Source organism: Equus przewalskii, chromosome 13 (assembly GCF_037783145.1).
Source record: "Equus przewalskii isolate Varuska chromosome 13, EquPr2, whole genome shotgun sequence".
Lineage (NCBI taxonomy): Eukaryota > Metazoa > Chordata > Mammalia > Perissodactyla > Equidae > Equus > Equus przewalskii.
Genome location: NC_091843.1, coordinates 81,608,107 through 81,622,872, shown reverse-complemented (window position 1 = coordinate 81,622,872; position 14,766 = coordinate 81,608,107). Strand labels below are relative to the sequence as shown.

The 14,766-nt window shown below is 36.1% G+C and overlaps 1 protein-coding gene across 2 annotated transcripts in view; it reads right to left on the bottom strand.

Moving 5' to 3' along the window:
- EDIL3 (EGF like repeats and discoidin domains 3) overlaps nucleotides 1-14,766 on the bottom strand; it is a 381,430-nt gene that overhangs the window by 85,386 nt on the left and 281,278 nt on the right. For both annotated transcript variants that reach the window (XM_008539038.2, XM_008539042.2), the window contains 2 exons: nucleotides 14,423-14,567; nucleotides 10,007-10,191 (listed from right to left, as the gene is read on the bottom strand). In XM_008539038.2, coding sequence (XP_008537260.1) covers nucleotides 10,007-10,191; nucleotides 14,423-14,567 — 330 coding nt within the window. The remainder of the gene's footprint in view (nucleotides 1-10,006; nucleotides 10,192-14,422; nucleotides 14,568-14,766) is intronic.

Here is a 14,766-nt window from a genome sequence, read left to right as displayed (position 1 = left end):
TCAAAAGTCCCTGAGCACATAGAAGAGAAAGTGTACAGGACAAGAGAAATCATATTATTCAAAGAGATTGTAGTCTGACTTCTTAAATATGTTCCCGCAAGGAACATATCTGTAAAATAATGATGCTTTCACCGTTCTGAGTTCCCGTTGCTCAAAAGCGGTAAATGCTACAAATATCTATTGCTGATGTTTAGTGTCCTATTTTACTCTAAAACAGTGAATATCCTAATATGAATTCTACATCAAAATATAATGCATGTCAGCTACAAAAGTCTCTCTCATTAGAACAAAGAGAGAGAACCCCACACTGTGAACAGACAGAACGCAAAGACAAGGTGTACAAACATTTGCAGGAGGACAGACTTCACAGTTTATATTTTTAAAGGTAAATTTCAAGGATGATCCTCTGTCATTTTAAGCAAGAGGGAAACAGATTTTAAAGAAAATTATCAAATGCACATTTCACAAATAAAAGAGAAATTTTTTACCACTTGAGTAACAAGTAAATATTTGTGTACTGTTGTAAACTTCTCTAGGTAAGCCCTTTAGCTCACAGGAACTGTTTAACAGGCAAAACTGTTCACATGTCACTTTCCTTGGTTAGGGTGGTCCATGTATAGAGCCCATTTTATTCACGACCTGGGCTGACTATTCTCCAGGTACATTTGGACCAACTTTAGCTTATGTGAAACATTCTTTTTCAAGATGAAATGGAAACAATGCTTTGAATCCATTTAGGCGATTTTAAATGCTTGGCTTGTGCAAATATGGACATAGAATTGATGAAATTGTTTGTGATATTGAGTATGTCTCTCACAAAAATGGAAGAACGCAGTGAATTGGAAAACCATATTTCCAAATACACATACTTTGCATATATTTTGCTATACTGAAAAAATCATGAAAAAAATTGATGAAAAGGTTGCTAAGGTTAGACTTCATTCTACATGATGTCAGATGTAAATAGTCATGAACAAAATGGCACTCAACGGAAACTGGATTTTTGGGTTTTCTGTCATTTAGAAGATTAAGTCATATAACCCTTGTAAATTGTTTTTTCACCTTTTGAGATGGAATACTTTATACAAATAATTATATATACCCAGATTATTAAAGGATACAGTGAAAATTATTAGAAAAGCCCTTTGAAAACAACAAAGTGCTACAGAAATGCAACTTAGGTAGTACAGATAGTACAGAATACTCTATAGCGGTTCCTGGGGATGTTAAGGAAGTTATTTGTAAAAAGTACTCTGTGATCAAATAAGTTGCAAAATCGCCAGATAAAACAAATCTCTTTTCAATAGGATTCTTAGGAATCTTATGTTAATATGCACCTGAATCAGTAAAAACAGAGAAGAGGATATAGACTTTAGTTAACATATTTTAGCACAGAATCTTTTTTTTTCTTTTTGAATCTTATGACAGCAGTGTCTTTCAGGGTACATTTTGGGAAATGCTAATAAAATTTGTCATTTGATGAGAAAGAAAACATAATTTGTTTTAGTACTGCATTTTTAGGATGAAAGAGTGATAATGTTATCCTAATATCAGTTCATAAGCAGGCTGCAGAAGAAAGGGCCTTTTGGAAACTCTGAGTCTGTATTCAGGAGAACTGAATTCTGGTCGTAGGACTATCTGAAGGAGACTCGGGAGAAACGGGAATTATGAGTGCCGGGACCAGGAACTGGAGAGCTAAGACTGAAGTCAGCTACAGCAGCAAGCTGGACCCAAGTATACTGAGAAGCCAGCAGTCAAGGGGGCGGCTGGAGGTCCTTGAGGGCCAGGGCCAGGCTGAAACCTCCACAGAGATGAAAGGGGGCTGACGATGAATAGGGAGTTACCCTTCAGAGGATGGGCTGGAGCAGGAACGCACAGCCAAAGCGTAGATAAACCAAAGGAAAAGGACCCAGGAAAGCTCAGGTGAGAAGAAGCCAGGAGAGGAGGGCAGTCAGACACATCAGGACTCCAAGGAAGAGGAGGGCAGGTCAGGGGGAGGGAGCAGCATCTGGATCTCTTGACAGACCCCAGGCAAGGAGCCTAAGTGATGAGTTAAGTCAAACTGGTTGGCCTCGACGCTGAGGCCACACCCTGCCCTAGCCAAGGAAACTGATATCTATTTTTCTCTGAAATATACATTAAGTCCAGAAGGTGATAAATTGGGAGCCATAGGCAGACATGTCCTTAGGCACATCTTAAAGGATCTCAGAGAACATTCTAACCAAAGGTGAGTACAGAAACATGCATGCTAGGTGGCCCTACATTTCCAGGAGACATGCTAGGCCAGGGACCTTCAACAGCAGCACAAAACAAAGACACCAGAGTTTTAAAAGTCACTTCACTGAGGCATGTTTTCCCCAGAAATGCTAATTTAATAGTGACAGAGAAAATGAATGCAATATTTGCTATACATTTATTTTATGTTGACATTAGCTAGCAAACAAATACTTCATAAATGAGAGAGACTCTAATCGTGAACATAAAGGAAAATCGAATGACCTACTCATCAGAGCATCACTGGCTTTGAAGAAAAATGCAAAGGTTTCCAGGATCAACCAAAGTAACTGGACCAGGTGAGCTGAACTATAACCAAGAGTGTCGGACAGAGCAGCGTCCTCTAAAACGTGATGTACGCACAACAGACATGCCATCAAGTTGTAGGAAGAAAAAATTAGTTGTCGGAAGAAAAGATCCTATTTCCCATTGGCTTTATCTTAAACCCCAAAGTAAGAATTACATTTTTCTAAACGTTTTGTGTGTGTGTGTATTCAATGTTTTGTAACACTGTGAGGGGTATACAACTTCTACAATGCGGAACCACAGATTTAAAGGGCAAGCAAATCCACAGAAGTATGAGGAGCTCTCCTTCAAGACAACGTAAGTGGCCAGAGCAATGCTGGTCAGCACTGGGCACTGAAAGGGCCTTCTAATGCAACAAACGTCGCCTGAAAAAAGGAGTCACCTCACTCACTAAATGGTCTGTAAAATATTGTGCTGAAAATCGTCACACGAGCTTCCTGGTGCCTGGTGAGGAAGTCCCCTTCCACTGTTGACTGGCCATGCAATCTTTAGCACCCCTCTCAGCCTCTCTGTGGCCTCATTAGAAAACAGACATAACTTAGACACTGAAAGGGCTGCTTTAGAGACAAAACGAGATCACCGATAAAAGTTGATTCCCATTTTACTTGAGAGCCTTTACAAATTCCCATTTATTTGAAATAGTATTCCCAAATTCTAAATCATCCTCGTTGGCATATTTTCAGCTCATATTTTTAGAGGAGAACAGTTGCCATTCTTAGAACTGTATTTTGTTAATACAAAGATAACTAATGTGTCACAAATTAAAACTCATTTGCACTCAAAGGAATCAGAAGTCATTTAATTCTCATTTTCATAAAAACATGAATGGGCCTGCTGTGCACATACAATTCTATATACATATAAAATTCACATATACGTCCTGCTGTTCAGTTTTCAATGTTTTAAATACTGCTTCTAAGCAGAAGCATCCAACTTCTTACATTTCTGTTTATTGCTTTCAGAACGCTGACGTACAATGAGGGCGTCAGTAACCATACATGCAGGCAGACACACTGCTGAATATTTCTTTCCTTGCACCTGGCATTGTGTTTTATTATAACAGGTGTCTCAAAAATATTTATCTGAAATTTAAAAATCATGAAGCCATTCAAAACAACCTCTGAAGCACAAGGTCTCCATGCAGCTTTTACGCACCAAAGAGCCTTGCCTTTCGAAAACTGCACCCTGCACTTAATCTAATCTACTTCTTCCTACAGCCACCAGCAGTGACTGCTTTGTGTATTTTTCATGATTTGGTCTATGTAAATGCTACTGTATTAGTCCTTATAATGGCTTAATATGTCTCATTGCTTTATCCTAGGGAATTCTTTTTTTAAAGCCATCTACAGAGAGACATAACACACTAACCCAAAGAAATGACTCAAACTCAGAACAGGTAGAAAGGTAGGGGCAATATTTTGGATGTTAAGCAGATTTCCTATGCATAATATACAAGTTAACTTTTTTAAAGGTTAATTTTAAGGTTAGATGGTGATATCTGTAACACTAATTACATTATGTGATGTCTTTCTGTTAACTTCACCAGAAATTAGCTGGTGGTCATGATAATTTTCTAATTGCTTTGGGTTTGGCCAGTCATCATTTAGACACTAGAATCTTAGTGGTGTGAGAGTTTTTAAAAGGGGAAGGTTGCTGGGGAGGTTATCTTTTTTGTAATATCTACATTTTAGACGAAAAAGAGAAAAAAAACCCCTGATATTGATATGATTTGTCAGTGCTCAAAAGCAGATTTTTGGACTTCAAGTTATGCACTCAGGACAAGACACTGTGCTGGCTGCACTCTCCTTCACCCTCTAAGAACTTTCTGTATAAACACCCTACTCAACTTTATTTAGCTCATTAGAAGTATTTTCTAATTAGATAGTGAGGATTCCCTTTGATATAACAAAATTATAAAAAATTTAAAGATGACCTATAGTCCAAGTAAAGCATGGACATCCTTTGATTCATTTCATACACACTAAAATATATTCAAGCTATGAAAGATGGAAGCTGTTTCACAATTATACATAAATTAGGTTTCATTGGTTGATCTGGTTTAGATCTGCCTTATAACTGTACCCTTCGCGCAGGCTCACTATTTACTATATATGAAATTTTGGAATAGTGACTTGGAAATCATAATATTCCTTCATATTGCCAAATGTTTTCCAGTGGCGTGGAGGTCCCTTGATCCTTGAAAACCTTTCCTTTAGCTCTTCTGTAAATAAACTGTCCAGAGCTCAAGAGAAGCTAATGGCTTTAAAGAAGATATGAATTTTATGGCTAGAATATTCCCTTTTAAAAGTCCAAAATGAACTAAATTAAATAGGGCTTATTTAATTTGAAAACTTGAATTCAATTGCTTTCTTACATATTTCAACAAAATTATTATTGAAATGAAGCCATGTAGGGTCAGCTGAAATTTTGACAAAGGTCAAAACTAAAATGTGCAGTCTAACAATTCTATTAATTCTATTAATTTGGTTGAAATGCTATGCAGACTACCTACCTCAAGTTAGCAAATGTCTCATGAAATAGATGGAAAGGTCATTTCCTAGGTGACACTGTGACCTTTTCCTGCCTGTTAGTCATTTATATTATGCCACCCTTTAAGAAATCTGAAAAACTTTTTAGTAGATTGAGTAATGGCTAGTGAATTATCCATATTCTATAGTTACCACCAATAAGGCAATGAATACATACATACACGGTGTATTCACTATAGGAGAATTTATAATTCTTGTTTAAAAAAAGTTTTTAATCAATCCAAGTTAATTCTTAGAGTGCTCCTTGTTTAGTTGCACTTACTATATCAAAATATTTCTTCACAATTTATAAGATTATCATAATGCTCCTACCTGCGATAGAATGTCATTAAACACCTCAATTTCAGGCTAAATTTTAATCAGTTTGTATAATTCAAGCATAAATAAAAAGGGAATTTACTCAGCCTGTTGAAAAGCCACTGAAAATGGACATAAAATCATATAACCAGTCTCTAAGAATATGATTTCCGTGGAGAACATTGCCAAATTATAGAATGTTCATTTTAAGTTATTAATAACATTATTACTACTTCCAGGTAAAAATCTGAAAAACCTGATGCTACCTAAATAAAAATTTTAAATTTTTGTTTGCCAATGTCAATTTATGTAATTTATCAACACTGCTAAAAGTTTGCAACTGATCTAATAACATACGACTTTATATTTCGTAGTTTTATTAGAAATTCCCTTTTGGAAGAAGCAAAGATGTATGCATATTTTCATTCTTGGTCATAATTGGTGGTGTCAGATTATGTGCTCCTGAGGTTACACAGGCCACCAAAAGTAGAAAGAAGAAGGGAGCTACACCTTGCTGGGTACCTACCCTGTGCCTCCTCTGTTCTGTCATTTGTTTTATTTAATCCACCAAAGTTTCTGGTTCCTTTGTTTAGAAACTAACCACAGAAGATAATAGTCTGATTCTGAGATCTCAGCGAGTCAAACATCACTTTATTTTTATAACAGGGATTAGAATCTAGTCCAACCATCTGTTAGGAACGTCCAACTATGAGTCAGGCATGATTTGGCTTATGGTCTTTCAATCTAGGTGTAGGTAAGAGTTTTTTGAAAGGCAGAAACTGAAATTTAACCTTTGGAGGCTTTTAGAAAACCCACTGGTAGGGCTTCTTGCTCAAACTTCTAGAGAACATCAAACACATCAAAGTGATGAGCAACATTGTTTCAGAGGTCTGAGAAATTCCTCTCATTTAAGATTGTCTGTGGACTTAACACCTTTTTTGCCATGTCCATATGGGAATGACATAACAATTTCAGGATGAACAGTAGCTCAAGGAATCTCATCAGTCACGTAAGATCATATCTGAAAAATAACACGAGAACATTTGCTTGGGAAGTTTCTGAGATTTTGATCTTAGAGAAGAGTCTGGAAGAAATATTAGGGTAATAATAAGAATAAAATGTTAAAGTGATACTTTAATACATAAGAATTCCTTAATAGAATACATAAGAATTCTTTAAAATACAACATAATTAGGTAAAAGGACTTTTTCTGGGTTTTATTTACAAAAATTTTATTTCTAGATATCAGGATTTCCTAATCAGGTTTTACAAAAACCTATTAAACTGAAGCAAAAGTTTCATTATTAAAGGCTTACATGTATAGTTGATATATAAAAGAAATTTCTTAAAAAATCAATTAGCAGGAGATTGCTAAGGAAGGAAGGGAATTTAAATGATAGTTTCTCTTCTGAAGAGCTATTTCTCAGAGTTGATACATTTAGTTAAAAACACAACTAAAATTTACAAATTCAGAAGCCTCAAATAAGGATAAAAGTGGACTCTATCAGCAATTCAAAAGCAAAATCACCCTATATATTACATAAAAATGTTTATCTTATTTTCAGCAAAGATACTAACTGGAATAACAATGTGCAGTTGGACAGATTATGTTCTCTTGAGGAGAAAACACTAAAAATAACCACAATTCTGGAGCATTTTCTTGCATGATGTCAAAAAGAAAAAATAGATGTAAGTAAAAATGTCAATTTACCTTGCCTTGGAGATTCTGAATATGTTTTGACACAACAAAAAATAGACATACAATGGAAGAACCGGTCCTTGAAATGACAGAAGATCTGTCACTAACAGAATGAATCAATTTCAGCATGCAAGTGACTTTAAGAAAACAGTTGAAAAGCCATCTTAAAAAAAGGGATGGGTGGAGATTTGCATTGAAATCTACACGCTGATTCATGTAAAAAAATATTTGTTTCATTTTTGTCTTTCTAAAGATATATTTGCCATTGGCAATCCCTTCATGTGGATATTTCTAGAGTCTACCAGCCTGCGTTGCTTACAGGGTGTAAAATATTTGTCTTATTCCACATGGCATCATGACTTACAAACAGTATTAGCTAAACCCAGTTCATCTGACATATGACTGGAATATTTCCAATTTAAAACATATTGTACAGCAAGAAAGAACAAGTTTAACTTTATCATTCAAGTCTAACTTTGTCCATGGTTTCTTTAAATTAAGAACTTGACAACTTCATAAAGGCTATGTATTATAAGAATTTCGTTTCTGTATTACAAAGGCCAGATCTTTAATATGAGATTTTAGATTCTTTTCCAAATATTATTTTAAAATTTGAGGATATCAGTAGTTGGCCTCTTAAATTGGGGACCAAAATTACATGCTGTATAGGCCCAAATCAATTACTTGAATTATACTTTGAACTATTTATTCATCCATTCATTCAACAACTATTGAATGCCTCCCATGTGTCAGGTGGTGTGACAGGTATTTAGTTAGGTACTGGACAACAAGTTGAGAAAGTCAGAAAGACAGGGTCTCACCCCTCCTGAAGCAAACAATCTAGCATGAAAACACAATTTCCAGTACGGTGTGAGAATGCTACCATGACAGAATTACAGACAACACAGTTGTATACAGGAGGGAACTGAAGCCAGATTTGGCATGAGATGGAGCTGACGGCAATGCCTTCACAGGGGAAAGTGCATCTAAACTGTAGCCGAAGGATTTAATCAACAGAAGACTGGGGATGCTGTGGGCAGAGGTGCTCTTTCCATTCTTTTCCTCTAGGAAGAGGACAGTTATAAAGGAATGGGAAGAGAGAGGGTGTTTGATTTGAGAAAATGAAGCAAATTTAGAAGAGTGCAGTAAAAGATGAAATGGGGCCAAATCATGACAAGACTTTCAAGCTATATTGAGGAATCTGCACTTTATTCTGAGGCTGGTAGGGAGCAACTGAAGGGTTTACAAAAGGGAGTAAAAGAATCATACTTGCATTTTAGAAAAAAAAATCACACTGGTTACAAATTTGGGACAAAGATTTTTAGAGAGTGAGGCCAGAAACAGGAGGGCCCATTAGGAGATTTCTGCAAAAGCCCACGTGAAAGATGGTGGAAGTTTGGATCATGGAAGTGGCAGTGGGATGGTGAGAAATGAAATGATTTTAGAGTAGCTGAATCTTTCTTCAGTAGTTGAAATAACCAATACTTAATTAGTTAATGTGAGTGTGTGGATTGGTGAAAGTCAGGTTGGCAGGAAGCTAACACACGGAGGAAGGGTGGCCAGAGGATGGATGAAAACAAAGAAAGTATGGTGTCATGCAAACCAAATAAAAGGAATGGTTTATGGAAGAGGTACTATCTTAAAAGCATGAATAGATTGTTGCTCGCTCATGTATCATGGCTATTTATCACACTATGTGATGCTTCATAGGTGCATCACAAATTAATGTTTGTTGAATGATTTAATTTAGTAAGTACTGCTCATACAAGACTTGAACATCAGGCTGGGTTCAGGGATGATAAGTATATTTTTTATTTATATTACTTATATATATATATAACCTACCTTCAAAAAGCTCTAAGAATAGTAAAAGGAGAAAGACATACAAATTATCCACAATGTGTGGTAGCTAATGAAACAGCCCAATAAAGCGCCAGATTAATAAAGATCCAGATAGAATTTCAGGAGAAAGTCAAGAAAAAAATGCATATTTCTATCTTCCAAAATAGGGAAAATTAAGGCCAAGTGAAGAACAAACCAAGAAGAGACTAATGGAGATTTCCGGTAACTGGTGAGAACCATTCAAGATGGGGCAACATGGTTTGATGAGGGGTGGCATTTGCCATTTCAAGTGATTTCATGATTTCCAGAAATGCAATGAGTTACCAAAGTTTTGAAAGTCTTGGCTATAGCATAAAAATCACTAAGAGTAGAACTCATCTCTTTCAAATAAAATGACCTCATTATGGAATTAAACTGTCTTACTTTTCTTTGCCACAGAAGACATTAACAAATTTGTGCCTACTTAAAAGTACTCCACAAATAAGTGCATTTTGAGAAGATTGTTGTAAAACGCACTGACTGTGACCTTTCTTCATTTGCAAATAATAAACGGACTCTGAAGTATCTATGCTTTCCTTCCATAAGCAAGCTCACATATGAGAATGTAATCAAATTGCTCCATTGCTTAGCAACCACAGATAAGGAGCTAATAAGGCAAGAGTCATGATTCTATGGGAAAAATCTGCAGGTCAGTGGCATGATTTCCAGGCTGTTTGAAGTCCAGCTGTGACACTTTCAAACCGATACTGACACGAGGCATTAGAATAGATGAGAGGTAAAATGCAAATGTCCTTATAATCGATGGAATTGACCTATACATAGTGTGATCTGGTACAATCTACTGCACAAATCTGACAGTTCCATCTATAAATCAACATCAGAGTAAAAATAGCACACGAACATAGCTTCCTATGGAATTTTTGTTTTACCAATTTAGTTAAGCCAAAGAGGAAGGCGCATTTGAATTAGCACTTAACCAACAGGAAATCTTCTAAGGAAGAGGAGCAGTGGGTGGTGAAACAGTTTTTGAAAATATTACCTGTAACCATTGTGACTGGTCATTGTGGCCGGAGGTCCAGGCATTCACTTTGCCCTGCTTGTCCAGCCGAGCTTTCCTTGGCTCCCAAGTGAACATGTCCATGTTGAGAGTTCTGAAGATGCTGGAGGCAGTAATCTGATAGTCTTGTATATGTCCTGACTTCATCCCCAGAGGCTCAGAACAGCCTGAAAGAAAATGAGAAGAGCTCCATGAGAAAAATAATTTATCACCCTGAAAGTTTTCTGTGTTCATTTTGGATAGGCAAGAGAAGATTAAGCATAATGCTATTCATTCCCCCAAAGACAGAGCGTCTAAATTCAAAAAAAGGCTATAATCAGAAATAAATCTGAAACAAAATCGAAAAACAAGATAGCCAATTCAGGCTGTTCTGTCTCAATATATTTTGGAAAAATTGAAAACAAGACAGACAATTCAAACTACTTTTCTGTGATAGATTATTTTGCAAAATGAAAACAATGCTGAAATGCTCTCTCCTGTCTCATTACTGATAGCCTCATGACTGTTCTCTGGTTTTCAACGGTTTCACTGTGTCTTTAAAAATGGAACATTTTCTCACAAAGTACATTTGTTTTTCTTTTATTTGCTTCCATAATACAGCAAATGAAAATTCTCTCAGTACAAAGTCATTTTCACAAACTGCTCCAATGGTGTATTCTAAACTGGACAGCGTTTTCTTTTCTAAGAAACGTCTGTTCATCTTTACCACTGATTCTTATAGCACCAACGTGGCTCCTTCTAGAAGGCAGGAAGCTAATAGTTACTCAATGTATACCATGTGCCAGGCATTGTGCAAGTGTGGAATTTAAACCAAAAGATGACAGAAGAAAATAATCTAATTCCAGCAAAGCCCATTACTGGACAAGTCTTTTTATAAATTTTTATATTTTGATCATACTCAATAACCTCTAGTATTAGATATTTTTGGAAGAGTCTCAGATCTGCCACATATATTTTCAGGTTTGACATGGTGTAAAATTTGGGTTTGTCTGTCATTGTAAGACCGTGTGTGTGTGTGCGTACATACAGACATGATTTTCCAATCTTGAACTGCAACTGTGACAAAATTCCATTCACAAAACTTGTAATAGGAAGCACGATTCTATTATCATATTATCCAGTGGCTGAGTTTTCCATATGTAAAATTGTTACATTTTGGCCAAGAAACACACAAGGTAAGTTTAATCATTAAGAAAGCCAAGATAAAAGAGGAGATTTCCCCAATCACTGCCAGCTCCTCATACTCTACTGGTCCCTCACTTACTGTATGACTTGTACTCATTATTTAACCAGTTTGTGCCTCAATTTTCTCATCTGTAAAATAATGATAATAATAGAAACTACCTCAAAGAATGTTCTAAGAAATTGGTTAATAAATCTAAAGTATTTAGAGACAGTGCTGACATATAGCTAGCCTTCAGTAAATGTTAGTTATTTTTCTTATTTCTGTAAAGCTCATTCCAACAGAAAACAATATTAAGTCCCCAAATCAACATATCAGTGAGTACTGAATAATACCCTATGACCGGTTGCAGTTTCTAAAACTAGGCCGTTCTAAGGCCAACCTCTAAGAGAGGTGGTTTAGAACTCTTCATTGATAAATAATTCTTAACTACTATTAATTGTTTTCTGTCCCAGTTCATCTACATTACTTCTTCCTTCTTGAGGTTCCTCCATGTCTGCTTTCACCTCCACCTTCTAGGAAATGCCTATTCTATGCAAACATGACAAAAATTGACATGGAGGGTTAGCCAATTGTGTGGCTTAGCACAAGTCTTGTTGGGTTTCAGGGGTAGGAGACTTATACCCTATGTCCCTTATACCCTATACCCTACGAAAAAAATAGCTCTAAATCTTAAATATAAATTCTGGAGGAGAAAAATCTCATGACAAATCTCAAACATTCTAGGAAGTTCTAAAGTCTTAATGGCATACCATATATCTCCAAGCTGTTCTAAGGTAACGTGCATTGCTTGCATTATAGATTTCTGACTTGTTCTTCTATTACTACCACCACCACCCCCACCACCCGACCCTGCTACTGGAGTCTTTGTAAAACTTTGCTTGGCTTGCTGAAGAGATACAAAGGAAAAGGAACGGCAGTTGTTTTTTTCCTTTTGTTCTATAGTGTAGTATTGAAGTATTGGATAGAAAAGGGATGCCTTTCCATTGCCATTTCTGCATAGTCATAGAATTCTTTCCATACCCATTCTGTTGTCTAGTATTTAGCCCAGAAGAAGTGCTGCATAATGCATTCAAAGAATGAATGAACGACTATTCCCCCTCTAATTACATTTGTGATCCATTTCATTCTAAACATTTTAAATCATATCTCTTTGAAAGAATTTAGGGGATTTTCTTTTAAAGTGTCTGGGAAAAGACTAACTGCTGATCTTCTGGGCAGGCTGTGAGATCCTGTAACAGTTTATTTAATACACTAAGGCAGCCTTGGGCTTTACAGTGTTGCACTGGATTGTGGGAAATAGTTTGGTACATTATATTACTGTTTATTTCCAAGTGTTATAGCTAACCTCTGCCAATTTGCCTCTCCACAAATTCCCCTTCTCAACCATATGATTTCATAGGTATAAATTAATTCTTTTACCAGCATGGATAGCACATGAACAAAATGAAGTATTAACAACGAAATTGTTTATTTCTATAGTGAGGTGCCCTAGCTTTTAAAAGCATCCATTGAGAGATATTATTCTCTGCATACAAGTTCAAAATCATTTTGTGGGGTTGGGAGATGGGATGCAGCTTCTTTTTGAGAACATAAAATCTGTAAAGTGTCAGGTGTAAGCTCTTGTCAAGCTTGAAAGTAAAATATATTCATACCTTAGGAGTGTAACTGTAGGAGAGGCTGACCCTCATGAATCAAAAGATTGAAAAACTGGGGAAGGTGATGTTAAGCAACTAAAAACCACAGGGCTTGCAGCAAACCTCATCATATTGTGGTTTCCTCTTGATTGCTTTATGATGAATGACTTAAGGATGACACTGGCCTGTGGTGATATAGTGACATGCAATATAAACACCCTACAGCAATAATTCTGCTGAGATTTACTGGTAGTCAATAAGCCTGTTCAAATTATCAAAATAAGGAAAACATCCCTGTTAGGATAATTAATGGCACTAAAATTGTATGCGGGTTGCTTCATAAAAGATACTCATAAATAATATGAAAATATGATTTCTAAAATAGATTCATGCATGTGGCCAAATGTATCCAATTCCTTTAAATATAATGGGTTCATTTAAAGTTTGTTTGTTTTCTGATAGTAACTTCTATTTGCTTAAAAATCATCCCCTTTCTCGGCCATGACAAATAAACCTAAGAATGGAAACAGATAGAAAGTATGCATTTTAACCTATACACAACCTCTTGCAAGAATAAAAAGCTCTCAGCTGTCTCTATGCAGGCATGAGTCCTCCTATTTTTAACTAAATGGTATTATTGTAAATTTGATAAAAGTCTTTCGTACTCGGAAGTTATGCTAAAAACTAGGGCACACATGAATTTTTAGTCTTCTTCAAAACACAGTTGTTTGAACAAAATAATTTCAGGCCACAGTGGCAACAGTAGTTTGTAACTGTTGATGCTAGAATTATAAGAACAACCACTGAAAATAAAACACAGGGAAACATCTAGACAAGATTTTCTGCTTAGTTCAGAAACTAGCTATATTGAAACGGGACCACGGTGAATTCCACACCTTAAGTCTTCATCTTTCTATCTAGGACTGATGCTCCTGGGAGACAGGAATTATTTAACTCTGAGTCCTTTGACGGATTATCTTTGAGCTGGATAGCCATTGTTTGTACAATCAGCAAACTGGTAGATAAGAATGATCCAAGAATGAATTTATAGTAGCCATCTTGGTATTGAACGAAGTATCGTCTCTTTGGGAGGAATGATAAATTTACATGTTTCATAAAAGCTAAACAAAAATCAAACCCAAAACCAAGTTCTTACTTTTCTATACCATATAGCCTAAATGGAACTGCAATTTATGAGGTCAGGCAGATTCCAGTTTTTACTGAACTTTTGTCACAAAACATAAATCACAGTTACTACCAAAAACACCGCGACATTTAAATTTGACAAAAGTTTCCAGTGAGAATGTGTTGTACTTTCTCTGACCACTTAAAGAAATATATTGCCCCTTCTATATTAATTCTATTCTGTAGCATGTTTTAGAACTGTTTTATCCCTAGACACACACACACACGCATGCACACACGCACACTGTTTCTCACTGAACCATGCCTTAGACATTTTGTAGAAGAAATGAATGTCTACAAGGCTTGGAAAATTGCAAGTTGGTAGCAGACTACATACAAATGTTCTCTTTTTTTCTTTAAAGAAAATACAGACATAGATAATATGAGACTCACCCGATAGTTCACATCCAAGAAGTTCCATTCTCAACGTGCAATGTCTTCGGCAAACTTGGGGATAGAGTCTTACATACTGAGCTTTTATGGGGGGTGTGAAAGAGTTAGCATAAGGTGTGTTGTTATCAACATTTCCATGGAACACCTGTGTAAAGAGATAATGTAGAGTTTAAGATAATTAATTGCAACAGCTTCTTTACCTATTTTCATACATTGACCCTATATCCTACCCAACATAATCTTTCAAAGATTGGATTAAATAATTTGGGGATCTGGAGCATTTAGGAAGCACCTTGCCAACAGCATGGAATAGAAAATCTATAGATAAAATCCTAAGTAAAGCT